At 44.5% G+C, this 14,602-nt stretch overlaps 1 protein-coding gene across 1 annotated transcript in view; it reads right to left on the reverse strand.

Annotated features, from left to right (window-relative positions):
* The window catches only part of ADAMTS14 (ADAM metallopeptidase with thrombospondin type 1 motif 14), a 106,453-nt gene that overhangs the window by 42,648 nt on the left and 49,203 nt on the right, over window positions 1-14,602 (reverse strand). Inside the window, exons 5-6 of the mRNA XM_027834889.3 lie at window positions 4,463-4,546; window positions 1,206-1,362 (exon numbers count right to left, since the gene is read on the reverse strand). Of these exons, the coding sequence (XP_027690690.2) occupies window positions 1,206-1,362; window positions 4,463-4,546 (241 nt within the window). The remainder of the gene's footprint in view (window positions 1-1,205; window positions 1,363-4,462; window positions 4,547-14,602) is intronic.

A 14,602-nucleotide genomic window follows, 5' to 3' on the forward strand; every position in this document is an offset into this window, starting at 1 on the left:
GGTAGGAGCTGAAGAGAAACAGTCAAATGAAAAGAAGTACCATTCAATTCCATCACATGAAGGTGGACAACTAAATATCGACAAATTTTATAACTGCTTGTGTACAAATGCTAGGAGTCTAAAATGGGTGAATTTCAGTACCTGGTATTAAATGAGGATATTGATATAATAAGCATCACAGAAACTTGGTGGGACCATAATAATCAACGAGACACAGTAATATCAGAGTAAAAAATATACAGGAATGACAAAGTAGGTCATGCTGGTGGAGAAGTGACACTTTTTGTGAAAGAAAACATAGAGTCAAATATAGTACAAATCTAAAATGAATCAAACTGTACTACAGAATCTCTATGCATAGAAATTCCATGCTTGAATAATAAGAGTATAGGAGTAGGAATATACTACCAACCACCTGCCCAGGATGGTGACTGTGACTGTGAAATGCTGAAGGAGATTAAAAGAGGCTATAAAAACAGAAAACTCAGTAATAATGGCAGATTTCAACTGATAGATCAGTAACTGGTGAAAAGACTGGAAACAAAGGGTAGGAATAAAGGTCAGTTTTCAGAATGGAGAAAGATAAATAGCGGGGACCCTCATGTATCAGTACTGGGATCAGTGCTGTTCAAAATATTCATAAATGATCTGGGAAAAAGAGTAAACAGTGGCGTGGCAAAATTTGCAGATGATATAAGATTACTCAAGATAGTTAAGTCAAAGCACACTGCAAAAAGTTACAAAGGGAACTCACAAAACTGGGTGACTGGGCAAGACAATGGCAGATGAAATTCAATGGTGATACATGTAAAGTAATGAACATTCAAAAACATAATCCCAACTATACATATAAAATGATGAGGTCTATCTTTCTTGAGTGGTAACAGCTAATTTATTTTGCAGTCATTGTGGATAGTTCTCTGAAAACATCTACTCAATGTACAATGGCAGTAAAAAAACCTAACAAAATGTAAGGAACCATAAGGAAAGGTCAAAATAATAAGACACCCCCCCCGGGGTGCAATTTTGTCTTTTCTCCATTCCTTTTATTAAGTTCTCATCTTTATAACTTTTTCCAAAACCTTTCTGGACAGTAACCTCAGCCTGTAGGCACACAGACTGTGTCAGCAGGAAACCCCTTCCAATTACTGGCTTTCCCCCAAGCCCAGCAAACTGCACATACATGATCGAGATGAATACAGTACCTTGCATACCTGCAGGACCAAAATCTTGCCTGGTGAGGAATACGGCATGGTCATGGTATTCAGCATGGTCTGGGTCTGAGCGCTGCTGAGAATGGGCCCAGCGGCAGACCTGTTCCAAGCTCCGAGATGGGTTCCCCCGCTCTATCAGGCTGACTGACTGGGGGGGTGAAAAGAAAGGAGGGGGCATTACTGGGTGACAATGAACCTGTCCAGAGTTTGGAGGTAGAGGGTATGGAAGATCCCCAGATAGAGTTTCCACAACATTAAAAATGAAAAAATAGCGTTTTAAATTTCATAGATCATAGCTTAAAGCCAGCAAGGACCACAAGATCGTCTAGTCTGACCTCCTGTATGTCAGAGGCCACTAAACATCACCCAGCCCCGCGCTCTAAACCCAAAAGCCAAAATCAGACAGATGAATTACTGCCCTCAAGAGACTAAGCTCTTGTGTCCCACAGGGAGAGAACAGGAGGGGCCAAGGTGCACCGGTGCCCAGTGCCCCTCCGATGGCAGGGAACTGATTGAGATATACCCAGATGACCCCAGCAAGTGACCTGCATCCTGTGCTGCAGAGGAAGGGGAAAAACCCCCAGGTCACTGCCAATCTGATCGGGGGGAACACTCCTTCCCGACTCCATGTACGGCGATCAGTTAGTCCCTGAGCATGTGAGCAAGAACCAGGCAACCAAGCAGAGAGAGAAAATGCTTCGTGCCACCTCAGAGTCCTGGCCCACTCCTCTCCAGCCACGGCCATCTCTGATGCTTCAAAGGAAGGAGACCAAAAAAACCACAAACAGAATATATTTGGGACAAAAAAAAATCCTTCCTTGGCCCCTCCCAGAAATTACAGACTTGCAGCTCCCCCAGGAATGGAGGCTGTCTGGCACACAGTAAACAGAATAGCAGTATGGGGAGGGCTAATGCTGGACAAAGATCCCAAAGTAAGTGCCTAATCTGATGAAAACCTAGGTAAGATCTTCAAGCACAGCAGAGAGGATCTTGATTGTTAAGTCTTGTTCAGATAACCCATACATAGTAAACTGCATGGAACTCAATGTACTGTAGAAGGATGAAAGGCTGAGTTGGCCCTGTCAGGATTGCAACCTGTGGCTTCTAGTTCACCTCTCAATGCTGAGACGTTCTGCTCTTGACTCCCTTGCATCTTCAGTATATCATCATCAATTAGATGCCGGCATTAACACCTTAGCTGAAAGGCCAGACACCCTATCTCCTTTCTCAGATGGAAATGATATTCTATTGTCACCTGCCTGGGGGTGCCTGCCACACTGTGGGCTGCCTCAAGTCTTTGATCACTACCATCAGGATGCATGCAGTTTCTGCTCACCAGGAATATTTCTCTCGTAATCAAATATCTTCCAGGAAATGCTGGTGTTCTGTATCTCCAGCAGCTCGTAAAATGTCTATTTGCTCCAGTTCAGCAGTTACCAGAGAGAAAAACCCTTCCATCAGTATAGGTTGTGTCTACATTACAGGGTTATGGCAGTACAGCTATGCTGGTAGGGCAGACATACCCTTTGACTCCTTGAAGGTGTTAAGGGTGTTCAAGACCTCAGAGAAAGCTCTGTATGCCATTTTGCTAGCATCACCACAACACTTTGGGCTTGTGCTGTACATTATAGCACATTTAATGAGAGGATCTCAGTGGTCCACCTCAGCTGACCAGCCCGGTGATTTAAATATTCTAGTAAGTGACAAAATCAGAATTTGAACCCATGATACTTGATTCCCACTCACTGAGAGGCAATGTTGTCCAGTGGACTGAGAAGCAAACTAAGCCTGACTCCAATCCTGGCCCTGACACTGATTCACTGTGTGACCTAGGGCAGTTCACCTAACCTTTCTGTGCTCTGGTTTCTCCATTTGTAAAATAGGAATTCAAATAGTTACCTGATGGACTGTTGTGAGGATTAGTTAACACCTGTCCCCTGCTTTGAAGAGGTGAATCATGAGGGCCCCAGTTTGGGAAATCATTTCATTAAGTGTATATCCATATTCAGGATAGCACTTAAGCCTATGCTTCACTGGAATTCAATGGGACTTGAGCATGTGCATAAATCCTGTCCTGAGTAGCAACATTTTCCTGAATTGGGGCTTATGTAAGTGCCAATTATCACTGCTAGTAGACATTAAACCACACGGTTGCTGTGCACTTAATTCCCTTTTGAAAGGCTACAGGGGAGTATTGTGCCTTGACTCTTACTACATACTACACGCACCCTCCACATTGCTCTTTGTCTTGGTGAAGAGCTCAAAATGAGTGCAGCTATAGCAAAACAAAAACCAAAGGCCACAGAACCTGTCCAAAAAGCTTCTTCTCGCTGCACTGTGGTGTGACAGAAAATCCCTGCAACCAAAAATTAACCTCAGTTAACCAAATAAGATGTTAATTACTGAGAGATTAACCCTCCTGCCCTACCCCTTCCCAAGCCAGCTCAGAGCTGTAGTCAGCAGCAGCAGTGGGGGAAGGGTAAGAGCTCTCAATCAAAAACACAGGGGTACTGTAAGGCACAGATGTCCTCATGTCTGCCTTCTATAGAAGGAAAATCTTTGGAGTCTAGGAATTTCAGCAAGTCTCACGTGAAACTGAGAGCGATTCAAGATAGTTTCGTTTCAGTCTGGCAAAGCCACAGCATGTGACAGCTGCTTACAGAGGGAATGGAACTAATATTTCATATTTAAACAGAAATCTATTCGCCTTTCACACTTTAGCAAAAGATCAAAAATAGCTCATCAGAGCAGGAAACTTGCCTTACTGTTTGTAAAGCATTGTGCAAATTTACCGCACTACACAAGTTATTTTTAACAACAATAATTGTATCTGCATTTAAAGTAAAGCATTTGCTCCTTTGTTTTTCCATCCTAGCAGGTCCTGTGCTGAAGTTACAATGCTGACCTTGTGAGATCCCAATCATTTCTACAGTAACGGATTTTGATACCACAGACATATGCACAGAGGATTAGCTCAAGGAGAAGCTTGGCTGTGAGGAAGAGGATCTCTAATGCAAACACTAATATAGAACTAGAATGAATCCTGAGTCATCTCCCCAAACATATACACCAATCTGAAAGGAGAGGGTGCAGACAGACAGGGAAGTTAACTGAAGGTGTTGTTTTTATAGACATAACCCAGTCTAGAAGCTCATTGCATCCCTCAGCCCAAGCCTGAGCATGCTGTATATTGTGACTGTCCCCTTCCCCTAGATAGCATCTTCTGCTCACTCCACCCCTGTATTTACCTGTCTGTATCCCACCATGATCATTCTGACCAAGACAATGTTAATGTGAACCCCCAAGGACTCGTCGTGGTAAATTTCATCCACCTAAGAAAAAAAACAAAATAGAAAATAAAGTTAAAAATAGCCCGACTATTTTTTAAAAAAACTGGCTTTTGAAACGTCCTCATGCCTTCAACAATGGGCAAACCTCTCCAGATCCTATGACAGTTCAGAGGATCTGTTAGCTTTCTTCATGTGACTATTGATCTAAATAGGTGCAGTGGAACACTAAGGGTATGTCTACACTATGAAATTAGGTCAAATTTATAAAAATTGGTTTTGCAGAAAGCGTTTTTATACAGTCGATTGTATGTGTCCCCACACAAATGCTCTAAGTGCAGTTAGTTGGCGGAGTGCATCCACAGTACCGAGGCAACCGTCAACTTCCGGAGCGTTGCACTGTGGGTACCTATCCCACAGTTCCCGCAGTCTCCGCCGCCCATTGGAATTCTGGGTAGAAATCCCAATGCCTGATGGGGCTAAAACATTGTCGTGGGTGGTTCTAGGTACATATCATCAGGCCCCCCCTTCCGTCCTTCCCTCCGTGAAAGCAATGGCAGACGATTGTTTCGCACCTTTTTTCCTGGGTTACCCGTGCAGACGCCATACCACGGCAAGCATGAAGCCCGCTCAGTTCACAGTCACCATATGTCTCCTGGGTGCTGACAGACGCGGTACCGCATTGCTACACAGCAGCAGCTCATTGCCTTGTGGCAGCAGACAGTGCAGTATGACTGGTAGCCATCGTCACCGTACTCCAGGGTGCTCTTTTAGCCGACCTCAGTGAGGTTGGTCGGGGCGCCTGGGCAGACATGGGAGTGACTCAGCCAGGTCATTTCCCTTTTAAGTTTCGTCTCATGGCGATTCAGTCCTGCCAGCAGTCGTACTGCACCGTCTTCTGCTGAGCACCCAGGAGATGACGATGGCCAGCAGTCGTACTGCACTGTCTGCTGCCAGCAAGATGTATAAAGATAGATGAAGTCGTTCAAAACAAGAAAAAGACCAGATTTGTTTTGTATTCATTTTCTCCCCCAACTCTCCCTCCCTCCGTGAAATCAACGGCCTGCTAAACCCAGGGTTTTGAGCTCTATCCTTGAGGGGGCCATTCTGTTTCTCCTTGATGCAAAGCCACCCCCTTTGTTGATTTCAATTCCCTGTAAGCCAACCCTGTAAGCCATGTTGTCAGTCGCCCCTCCCTCCATCAGAGCAACGGCAAACAATTGTTTCATGCCTTTTTTCAGCGCAGACGCCGTCGTACTGGGAACATGGAGCCCACTCAGATCACTGCGGCAATAATGAGCACTATAAACACCACATGCATTATCCAGCAGGATATGCGGAACCATAACCTGCAAGAAAAGCGAAACCAAGCGAGGAGGAGGTTTCCCCTGCAATGTGCACATCATGGTGTCAATTGGGCAGGTTCATGGCATGGAACGCCAATTCTGGGCCCGGGAAACAAGCACAGACTGGTGGGACCGCATAGTGTTGCAGGTCTGGGACGATTCCCAGTGGCTGAGAAACTTTCACATGCGTAAGGGCACTTTCATGGAACTTTGTGACTTGCTTTCCCCTGCCCTGAAGCTCAAGAATACCAAGATGAGAGCAGCCCTCATAGTTGAGAAGCGAGTGGCAATAGCCCTGTGGAAGCTTGCAAAGCCAGACAGCTACCGGTCAGTCGGGAATCAATTTGGAGTGGGCAAATCTACTGTGGGGGCTGCTGTGATGCAAGTAGCCAATGCAATCACTGAGCTGCTGATATCAAGGGTAGTGACTCTGGGAAATGTGCAGGTCATAGTGGATAGCTTTGCTACAGTGGGATTCCCTAACTGTGGTGGGGCAACAGATGGAACCCACATCCCTATCTTGGCACAGGAGCACCAAGGCAGCGAATACATAAACCAAAAGGGGTACTTTTCAGTGGTGCTGCATGCACTGGTGGATCACAAGGGACGTTTCACCAACATCAACGTGGGATGGCCGGGAAAGGTACTTGACGCTCGCATCTTCAGGAACTCTGGTCCGTATGAACAGCTACAGCAACGGACTTTCTTTCCAGACCAGAAAATAACCATTGGGGATGTTGAAATGCCTATAGTTATCCTTGGGGACCCAGCCTACCCCTTAATGCCATGGCTCATGAAGCCATACACAGGCAGCCTGGACAGTAGTCAGGAGCTGTTCAACTACAGGCTGAGCAAGTGCTGAATGGTGGTAGAATGTGCATTTGGGCATTTAAAAGCGCGCTGGCACAGTTTACGGAGTTGTTTAGACCGCAGCAAAACCAATATTCTCATTGCTATTACTGCTTGCTGTGCACTCCACAATATCTGTGAGAGTAAGGGGGAGACATTTATGGTGGGGTGAGAGGTTGAGGCAAATCGCTGGCCTCTGATTATGTGCAGCCAGACACCAGGGTGGTTAGAAGAGCACAGGAGGGCACGGTGCGCATCAGAGAAGCTTTGAAAACCAGTTTCAGGAATGGCCAGGCTATGGTGTGAAAGTTCTGTTTGTTTCTCCAAGATTGAACCCCCTCTCCCCCGGTTCACTCTACTTTCCATTGAGCTAAGCACCCTCCCCTCCCCCCTTCGATCACCGCTTGCAGAGCCAATAAAGTAATTGTTGCTTCACATTCACGCATTCTTTATTTATTCATCACACAAATAGGGGGATAACTGCCAAGGTAGCCCGGGAGGGGTAGTGGAGGAAGGAAGCACCGGGTGGGGTGGAGGAGGAGGGAAGGACAAGGCCACACAGCACTTTAGAAGTTTAAAACTTATTGAATGCCAGCCTTCTGTTGCTTGGGCAATCCTCTGGGGTGGAGTGGCTGGGTGGCCGGAGGCCTCCCCACTGCGTTCTTGGGCGTCTGAGTGATGAGGCTATGGAACTTGGGGAGGAGGGTGGTTGGTTACACAGGGGCTGTAGCGGCGCTCTGTGCTCTTGCTGCCTTTCCTGCAGCTCAACCATACACTGGAGCATATGAGTTTGATCCTCCAGCAGCCTGAGCATTGACTCCTGCCTTCTTTCAGCAAGCTGACGCCACCTACCATCTTCAGCCCACCACCTCTCCTCGTGGTCATATTGTGTTTTCCTGCACTCTGAGATTGTCTGCCTCCACATATTTTGCTGTGCTCTGTCAGTGTGGGAGGACTGCATGAGGTCAGAGAACATTTCATCGCGAGTGTGTTTTTTTCGCCTTCTAATCTTCGCTAGTCTCTGGGAAGGAGAAACATATGCAGCTGGTGGAGGGGGAAAAAAGGGAGAGTGGTAGTTAAAAAGACACATTTTATAGAACAATGGGTAAACTCTTTCACGGTAAACCTTGCTATTAACATTACTTAGCACATGTGCTTTCATTACAAGGTCGCATTTTGCCTCTTATTGAGGGTCTGCCGGTTTGGTGTGAGAGATCACCCACGCACGGCCGGTCAACAGAATTCGGCTTGCAGGCAGCCATGGTAAGCCACAGTCTTTTGGCTTCTTTAACCTTCATAACATGTGGGAATGGTTTCAAACAGCAGAGCCCTTATTTCCCATACGAAGTAGCCATTGGGTTGGTCATTTAAAATGGGTTGGCAATTTAAAAGGAGGGGCTGCGGCTTCCGGGTTCACGTGCAACAGAAACCCAACTAACCCCCCACACACACACACACTCACCCAATTCTCTGGGGTGATGGCTTCACCCCTCCCCCCTCCACATGGCTAACAGCGGGGAAGATTTCTGTTCAGCCACAGGCAAACAGCCCAGCAGGAACGGCCACCTCTGAATGTCCACTTACTAAAACCACACTATTTCAACCAGGTGACCATGAATGATATCACTCTCCTGAGGGTAACACAGAGAGATAAAGAACGGATGTTGTTTGAATGCCAGCAAACACTGGTATCATACGCTACAATGCTTTGTTCTGTAATGATTCCCAACTACGTGCTACTGGCCTGGCATGGTAAAGTGTCCTACCATGAAGGACGGAATAAGGCTGCCCTCTCCAGAAACCTTTTGCAAAGGCTTTGGGAGTACATCCAGGAGAGCTTTATGGAGATGTCCCTGGAGGATTTCCACTCCATCCCCAGACACATTAACAGACTTTTCCAGTAGCTGTACTGGCCACAAATTCCAGGGCAAATTACAAATTAAACATGCTTACTTTTAAACCATGTATAATATTTACAAAGGTACACTCACCAGAGGTCCCTTCTCCGCCTTCAGGGTCCGGGAGCCCGCCTTGGGTGGGTTCGGGGGGTACTGGGTCCAGGTCCAGGGTGATAAACAGATCCTGGCTGTTGGGGAAACCGGTTTCTCCGCTTCCTTGCTGTGAGCTATCTACAACCTCCTCATCATCATCATTTCCTCGCCCCCAAAACCCGCTTCCGTGTAGCCTCCTACTCCTTGGACGGAGTCAAAGCACAGGGTTGGGGTAGTGGTGGCTGCATTCCCTAGAATAGCATGCAGCTCATCATAGATGTGGCATGTCTGGGGCTCTGAATCAGAACAGCCATTTGCCTCTCTGTTTTTTTGGTAGGCTTGCCTGAGCTCCTTAATTTTCATGCGGCACTGCTGAAGGTCGCTGTTATAGCCTCTGTCCTTCATGCCATTGGAGATTTTTTCAAATATTTTGGCATTTCGTCTTTTTAACCGGAGTTCTGCCAGCACAGATTCGTCTCCCCTTACAGCGATCAGAACCTGTACTTCCCGTTCAGGCCATGCTGGAGCTCTTCGGCGATTCTGGGACTGCATGGTCTCCTGTGATGATGGGCTCTTCAGGGTGACCTATGCAGGTGAGCTCGCCATGCTGGCCAAAGAGGAAATGAAATTCAAAAGTTCGCGGGCCTTTTCCTGTATACCTGGCCAGTGCATCCAAGGTGAGAGTGCTGTCCAGAGCGGTCACAACTGAGCACTCTGGGATAGCTCGCAGAGGCCAATACCGGCGAATTGCGTCCACAGTACCCCAAATTCGACCCAGCAAGGCTGATTTCAGCACTAATCCCCTCGTCGGGGGTGGAGTAAAGAAATCAATTTTAAGAGCCCTTTAAGTCAAAAAAAAGGGCTTCGTCGTGTGGACGGGTGCAGGGTTAAATCGAGATAACGCTGCTAAATTCGACCTAAACTCATAGTGTAGACCAGGCTTTAGAGGAGACACTGTCGGACAACATCTTTAAAAAGCAGTTTAATATTTTGTCTCTCTTGCAATTGCTTCTTCAAAACTTGAAAATAACACTTACAGTAACTGCTGATCCCTTTCCAGGTAGGGCTGGTATAAGCAGTATCTCTCTGAAGGTTCAAACCCTATATCAGTTTGTTAATCTCTTTTATCCCATGGGAGTCTCTGGTCACAGTCAAGAGATTCCCTGCTGAGTGATACCTCAAGGATTTACTCCACCCTTGTGTGGTAGAGTAGCATGTTCTTTAATTTCGAGATACTGAACGCAGCAGTGCCAGCTGTACCCCTCTTTCCCCTCACAAGACCACCAGTGTATTAGCTAGATCTTTGTTCCAAGCTCCTCCTGCACCTACAGATAAGAGATTGCTATTTGATGTAGTAGTTCTGGTTTGGGGGAAGGACTTATGTAGTATCCCAGCTCTGGGGATGCAGTGCAACAGTTCTTACGAAGCAGGTATTTCTACACATGGCTTTCATTACATCCATTTTAAAACTCTCTTGGGGAATACAATGCAATCATCCTGCACTGTGGTGGTTCCCTCTCCAAAAGGGTCTTGTTGCTAACTCCTTGAAGAAAAAGGCATTGTACTTGATAAGTAGCAAGTGACACTAGCCCTCTACTGGGGGTGTAGTCCCAGAAAGGGGACACCCCAGATCACTCTCAATTGAAGGAGACAAAAGCATGCTGGATGCAGGTCCTTGTCCACACCATGGATCATCAATGGCTATGCAGGGTGTGGAAAGTTTTGCAAATTGCAATTCAACTAGGTGGATATCCATTCAGTGCTTTAAAATGTGCATTATTGCTTTGATACATCACTGCCCAACCCCCAGCCCTCCAAAAGCACTTCACACCCATCCCCCATACCAAAAAAAACCACCAGGAAAAGCCTCTGATAAAAAGCTTTCAGAGTCTCTCTTCCAGCTATGCTGTTTTGGGTTTTGCTGGAGGAACTGTCTTTCTGCCACTGCCAAGAGATCCTACCAGGGGTTCTTTTTGAGGGGCAGCTGACAGAAATGTCCCAGGGACACCAGAGGATAATACAGAGACAAAGGAAACTTGCTAGATGTGATTCAACTCCCTTCTCTCTCTCACCGCTCCCTTCAGTACACAAGCCCTTTCCTCACCCTCTCAAAGCAGACTGAATTCAATCTGTTCCCACTCACTCTGTGAGGTCTCTCCAGACCACTTCACCTTCTCTCTCCTCCCAGCTCTTCGCCCCTCCCTTCCTTTCTCATGTTTGCTATGCATTCATCTTATGAAGTCCTAACTCACATGCCTCTCCGGAGCAGGAAATGGTTAAAATAATCTTCCCTTGCTTCATTTGAAGAAAAACACTGTAAAGCAAAACTGACAGCAGGATGACAAGGGTAGAATATCCTTCTTTTCCGGGGCGCCTATCACATAACCCACATGAAAACGCCTTTCATTTCTGGAACATAGTGGGCTGTTTGTCTCCACACAGGGCAAGAGACAGACTCCCTTCAAAAGATGTAACACCAAATAAATATTTAAACACACACACACACACCTACACATAGTCTGTTTGAACAGTCTCCATAGTGACACTTAAACAAAGTCCCAAAGCCTTGCCTAACCCCACTCCCGCTCCTTTCCTCACTCTGATTTTGATATACAAAGTCATACATGGCCGGGTGCAGAATTAGTGTCTTTCTTTTTTTAATAAATGATCCATTTCTAAAAAACAAAATTTCCAAATGATCGGACGCTTTGCTGTCTGATGATATCCCTGTTATCATCAACTGAGTCCAGAACAGCTAGATTTCCCATGGCAAAAGGAGGCCTGCAAGGGTCTTTCCCATCAGCTTCAAAAAAACTTTTCTTCCACATATGTTTAAAAGCAGAAATTCAGGTCTTGTCTACCCTGCTTTTCCTGGAAGACCCTCTGGACAGCTTGAGAACTAGTAGGATCATGACATCACATATAACAAGCAGGTGAAACCTGATTGAGTGAGGGGAAGTTATTTTTATTCAGACTGTTTACAATATTTATTTGCAGGTTTTGTTTGTTTGTTTTTTCTGTTAACACCTATCTCATGCATCATGTGCTGTAAGAAGAAGAAAATATCTGTTTCTTAAGATTTAACACCTAGCACCTTACAGTTAAAGTTTTTAATAAAAGTCTTAAAACATAACGGATACCTCCAACAAAAACAGAGAGGAAAAGACTTGACATTCTTTAAATTTCTTAGGTAAATAAAAGCGGGGAAAAATAATTTAAAAAATCAGCCAAGATTTCCAAAAGTCAAGAGTGATTTTGGGTATCTCGTTTTGTGGATGTCCAACTTCAGGCACGTTAAAAGACCCCGCTATTCAGAAAGTGCTGAGCAGTGCCCCTCCCCCTCTCTGATAATCAGGTCCCTGTAAATTGTCTCAGGTTGGGCACCAAAAAATCTCTAGTCACTTTTAGAGACCTTGGCCCTCAAACCTTCATTATACATCATGGAGAAAAGGGACAAAGCCAAGGTTTATTCTTTGCAGGTCACCTTTAAGAGAGACAAATCCAAGGTCTGAATTGTTACTGCTATTCCCACTGGTCCTTGCCTTCCATAACTCAAGAAAGGGTTTTCTTGCAGTATTTCACCGAGAGAGAGGATATGGGACAGCTTTAGGGGCACAGGAAATAGGTCACTGCAGTAGAAAGGAGCACTAACATGTGCAGGTACTCTTTGTGCCTAGTTATCTCATGAAATAATCTCTGCGTGATAGAATGTGTCAATTTATTATCTGGCCCAACAAAAATTATCATGAAGCTCAAATCTTACAGACCTCACAGGGCTGAGTCTGAAATTTTTTTTTAAAACCTTGCTACTGCTATTCTCCTCAATAGCCTACTCTGTCCTTTCTTTTGGAAGCTATTGGAGAGTCCTACAGTAAACAGCTGCCCAGAATAAAATTTTAGACTAATGAACCACATCTGCCAGCAGTGATAACTTGCATCCCAGTACAATTTCCTTAACACACTAATAATGCCTTTTGGGAGATGTAGTCCATTCAAACCAACTATATCCCGGTGGAAACACAAAGGGGGCTGTCTGAAAAGTGGAAGGAATAAAGTCTGAAATACTGAAAATGCTCTTTAAAATGGTTTTGTTGATGAAGCCAGCCACTAAGCAAAACACTTGCACAGATGCCAAGAAAGCTAGTCTGTGCGTGCAGCTCCAGGGACAAAATATATACAAAAGCAAGAGAGACATCTGTGGCCCTCAGCCACCCACAAAACAGATGTGAATTTGGCAGAAAAACTGGTCTGTAAAATATTTTGATTTTTAGAACATCAGACTTGCCTTTTTCAAATGCTGATCAGGTTAGCACTGCTATTGGGGCACACAGCTGGAGTGGGGGTAGGAAGGGTTCCAAAGCTATCAGAGTTGTTTGCTAGTTCCTCAGTCTCCCAACTAAACCACTGGAAATACAAAAGCCAGAGTCGTCACAGATTTAAGCAAAAGGTGAACTGGATTGCCAACTATCAGGAAATATATTTAAAACTGTCAGTTACAGTCTATAAAAAAATGTATAGTATGTCAGTAAAAATGGTAAGTTACTTTAAATAGTTTCCTTATTTCATCCCAGAGAGAAATATTTTTCCTTTACTCTTTCATAAATTTGCAGACTATAAGAATATTTTAAATATGTCATCCAGATTTATGGGACTTTTCTGTTTTGATGGCTAAAATTGTGGATTCTTTAAAAATTCATACAGACGTTGTATGAAGCCAGAATTGCAATTTTCCAAACTACATTAATACTTTTTAATGTATGGAACCTAGAATGTATATACTTATTTTGTATTTGAAATGGCATCAGTAATTAAAATCTGGAGTGTAAGTCAATTTGAATACAGTACAACCTTGCTAAATTTCTCTAGGGATTAATACAGCTACTAAGAATTACTGATGTTTGCAAAGGAGTAATTTAAGCCCTGATCCTGCAACTTGTTGTGCACAGGCAGACACAATTAAAGTAAACAGGACTGCCTGTGCATTTATACAGTCTCGTCACATGCAACAAGCTGCAAATAGCCTTAGACATTTAGGGCCTGCTCCTGCAGCCCTTACTCACACGATTTGTCTCAGTGCTTCCTGTGAGACTGACTACACACATGCAAGCAAAGTTTGCACAAGTGGGCCCTTATTCAGCAAGTGCAGTAAGCAAACAAGCCCAACAAAACAGCAAGGATAATATACCACAAAATGTTCTCTGATAATGTATTCAGCAAATGCAGCTCAGTGGAGCTGTGATAATATTTCATAGCATATTAGTAAGCCTTCTGAAGTATATTTTGTAAAAATAATGAAATATTTGTAGTAATTACTTGATTATTCTTTCTTATTGGAAAAAGAAAGCTTGGTTCTCTGAGAGTCATAAGCAGTTATCTATCCATCTTGGAATTTCTAGCATATTCATCATCATCATATCTCAGCACCAAGATCTGAGAGTCTCTTTGAGAACAGTTCTATCCATGTGCAACACAGTGATCCAAACTGCACTAGCTACTTACAGACCAGAAAAATATTCTGGCACTGAGAAGTAGAAGAGAACTGGAATTAGTATGACACATTTCATACTAAGTTCATATATATCTCAAATGTGTTTCCCAAAGCAATGAATTCAAACTTGATCTAGAGTAACACAATGCTTATGGGAATGGTTGTAGCCATTACGGGCTCAAAAATAGATTATGTAAAAGCAGGACACTGGAAACTATTTTACTGAGAGAGGGAATTCCATCCCTACTCTTTTTTTAAAGGAATGTCTTGGGATCTTTAACTTCCACCTGGACAGCTATGTGCAGAAAGAACCTCAGCCTAAAGTCTCCCCCAGATGACTGTTGCTCTAACAAGCAACAGCTAGTAGCTCCTACCTTTTATGTACATAGGTGCTGAAGCAGAAATCTAATTCTCTACCACCAGATAG

The sequence above is a fragment of the Chelonia mydas genome, chromosome 7 (genome assembly GCF_015237465.2).
Source record: "Chelonia mydas isolate rCheMyd1 chromosome 7, rCheMyd1.pri.v2, whole genome shotgun sequence".
In the NCBI taxonomy this organism is placed as follows: Eukaryota; Metazoa; Chordata; order Testudines; family Cheloniidae; genus Chelonia; species Chelonia mydas.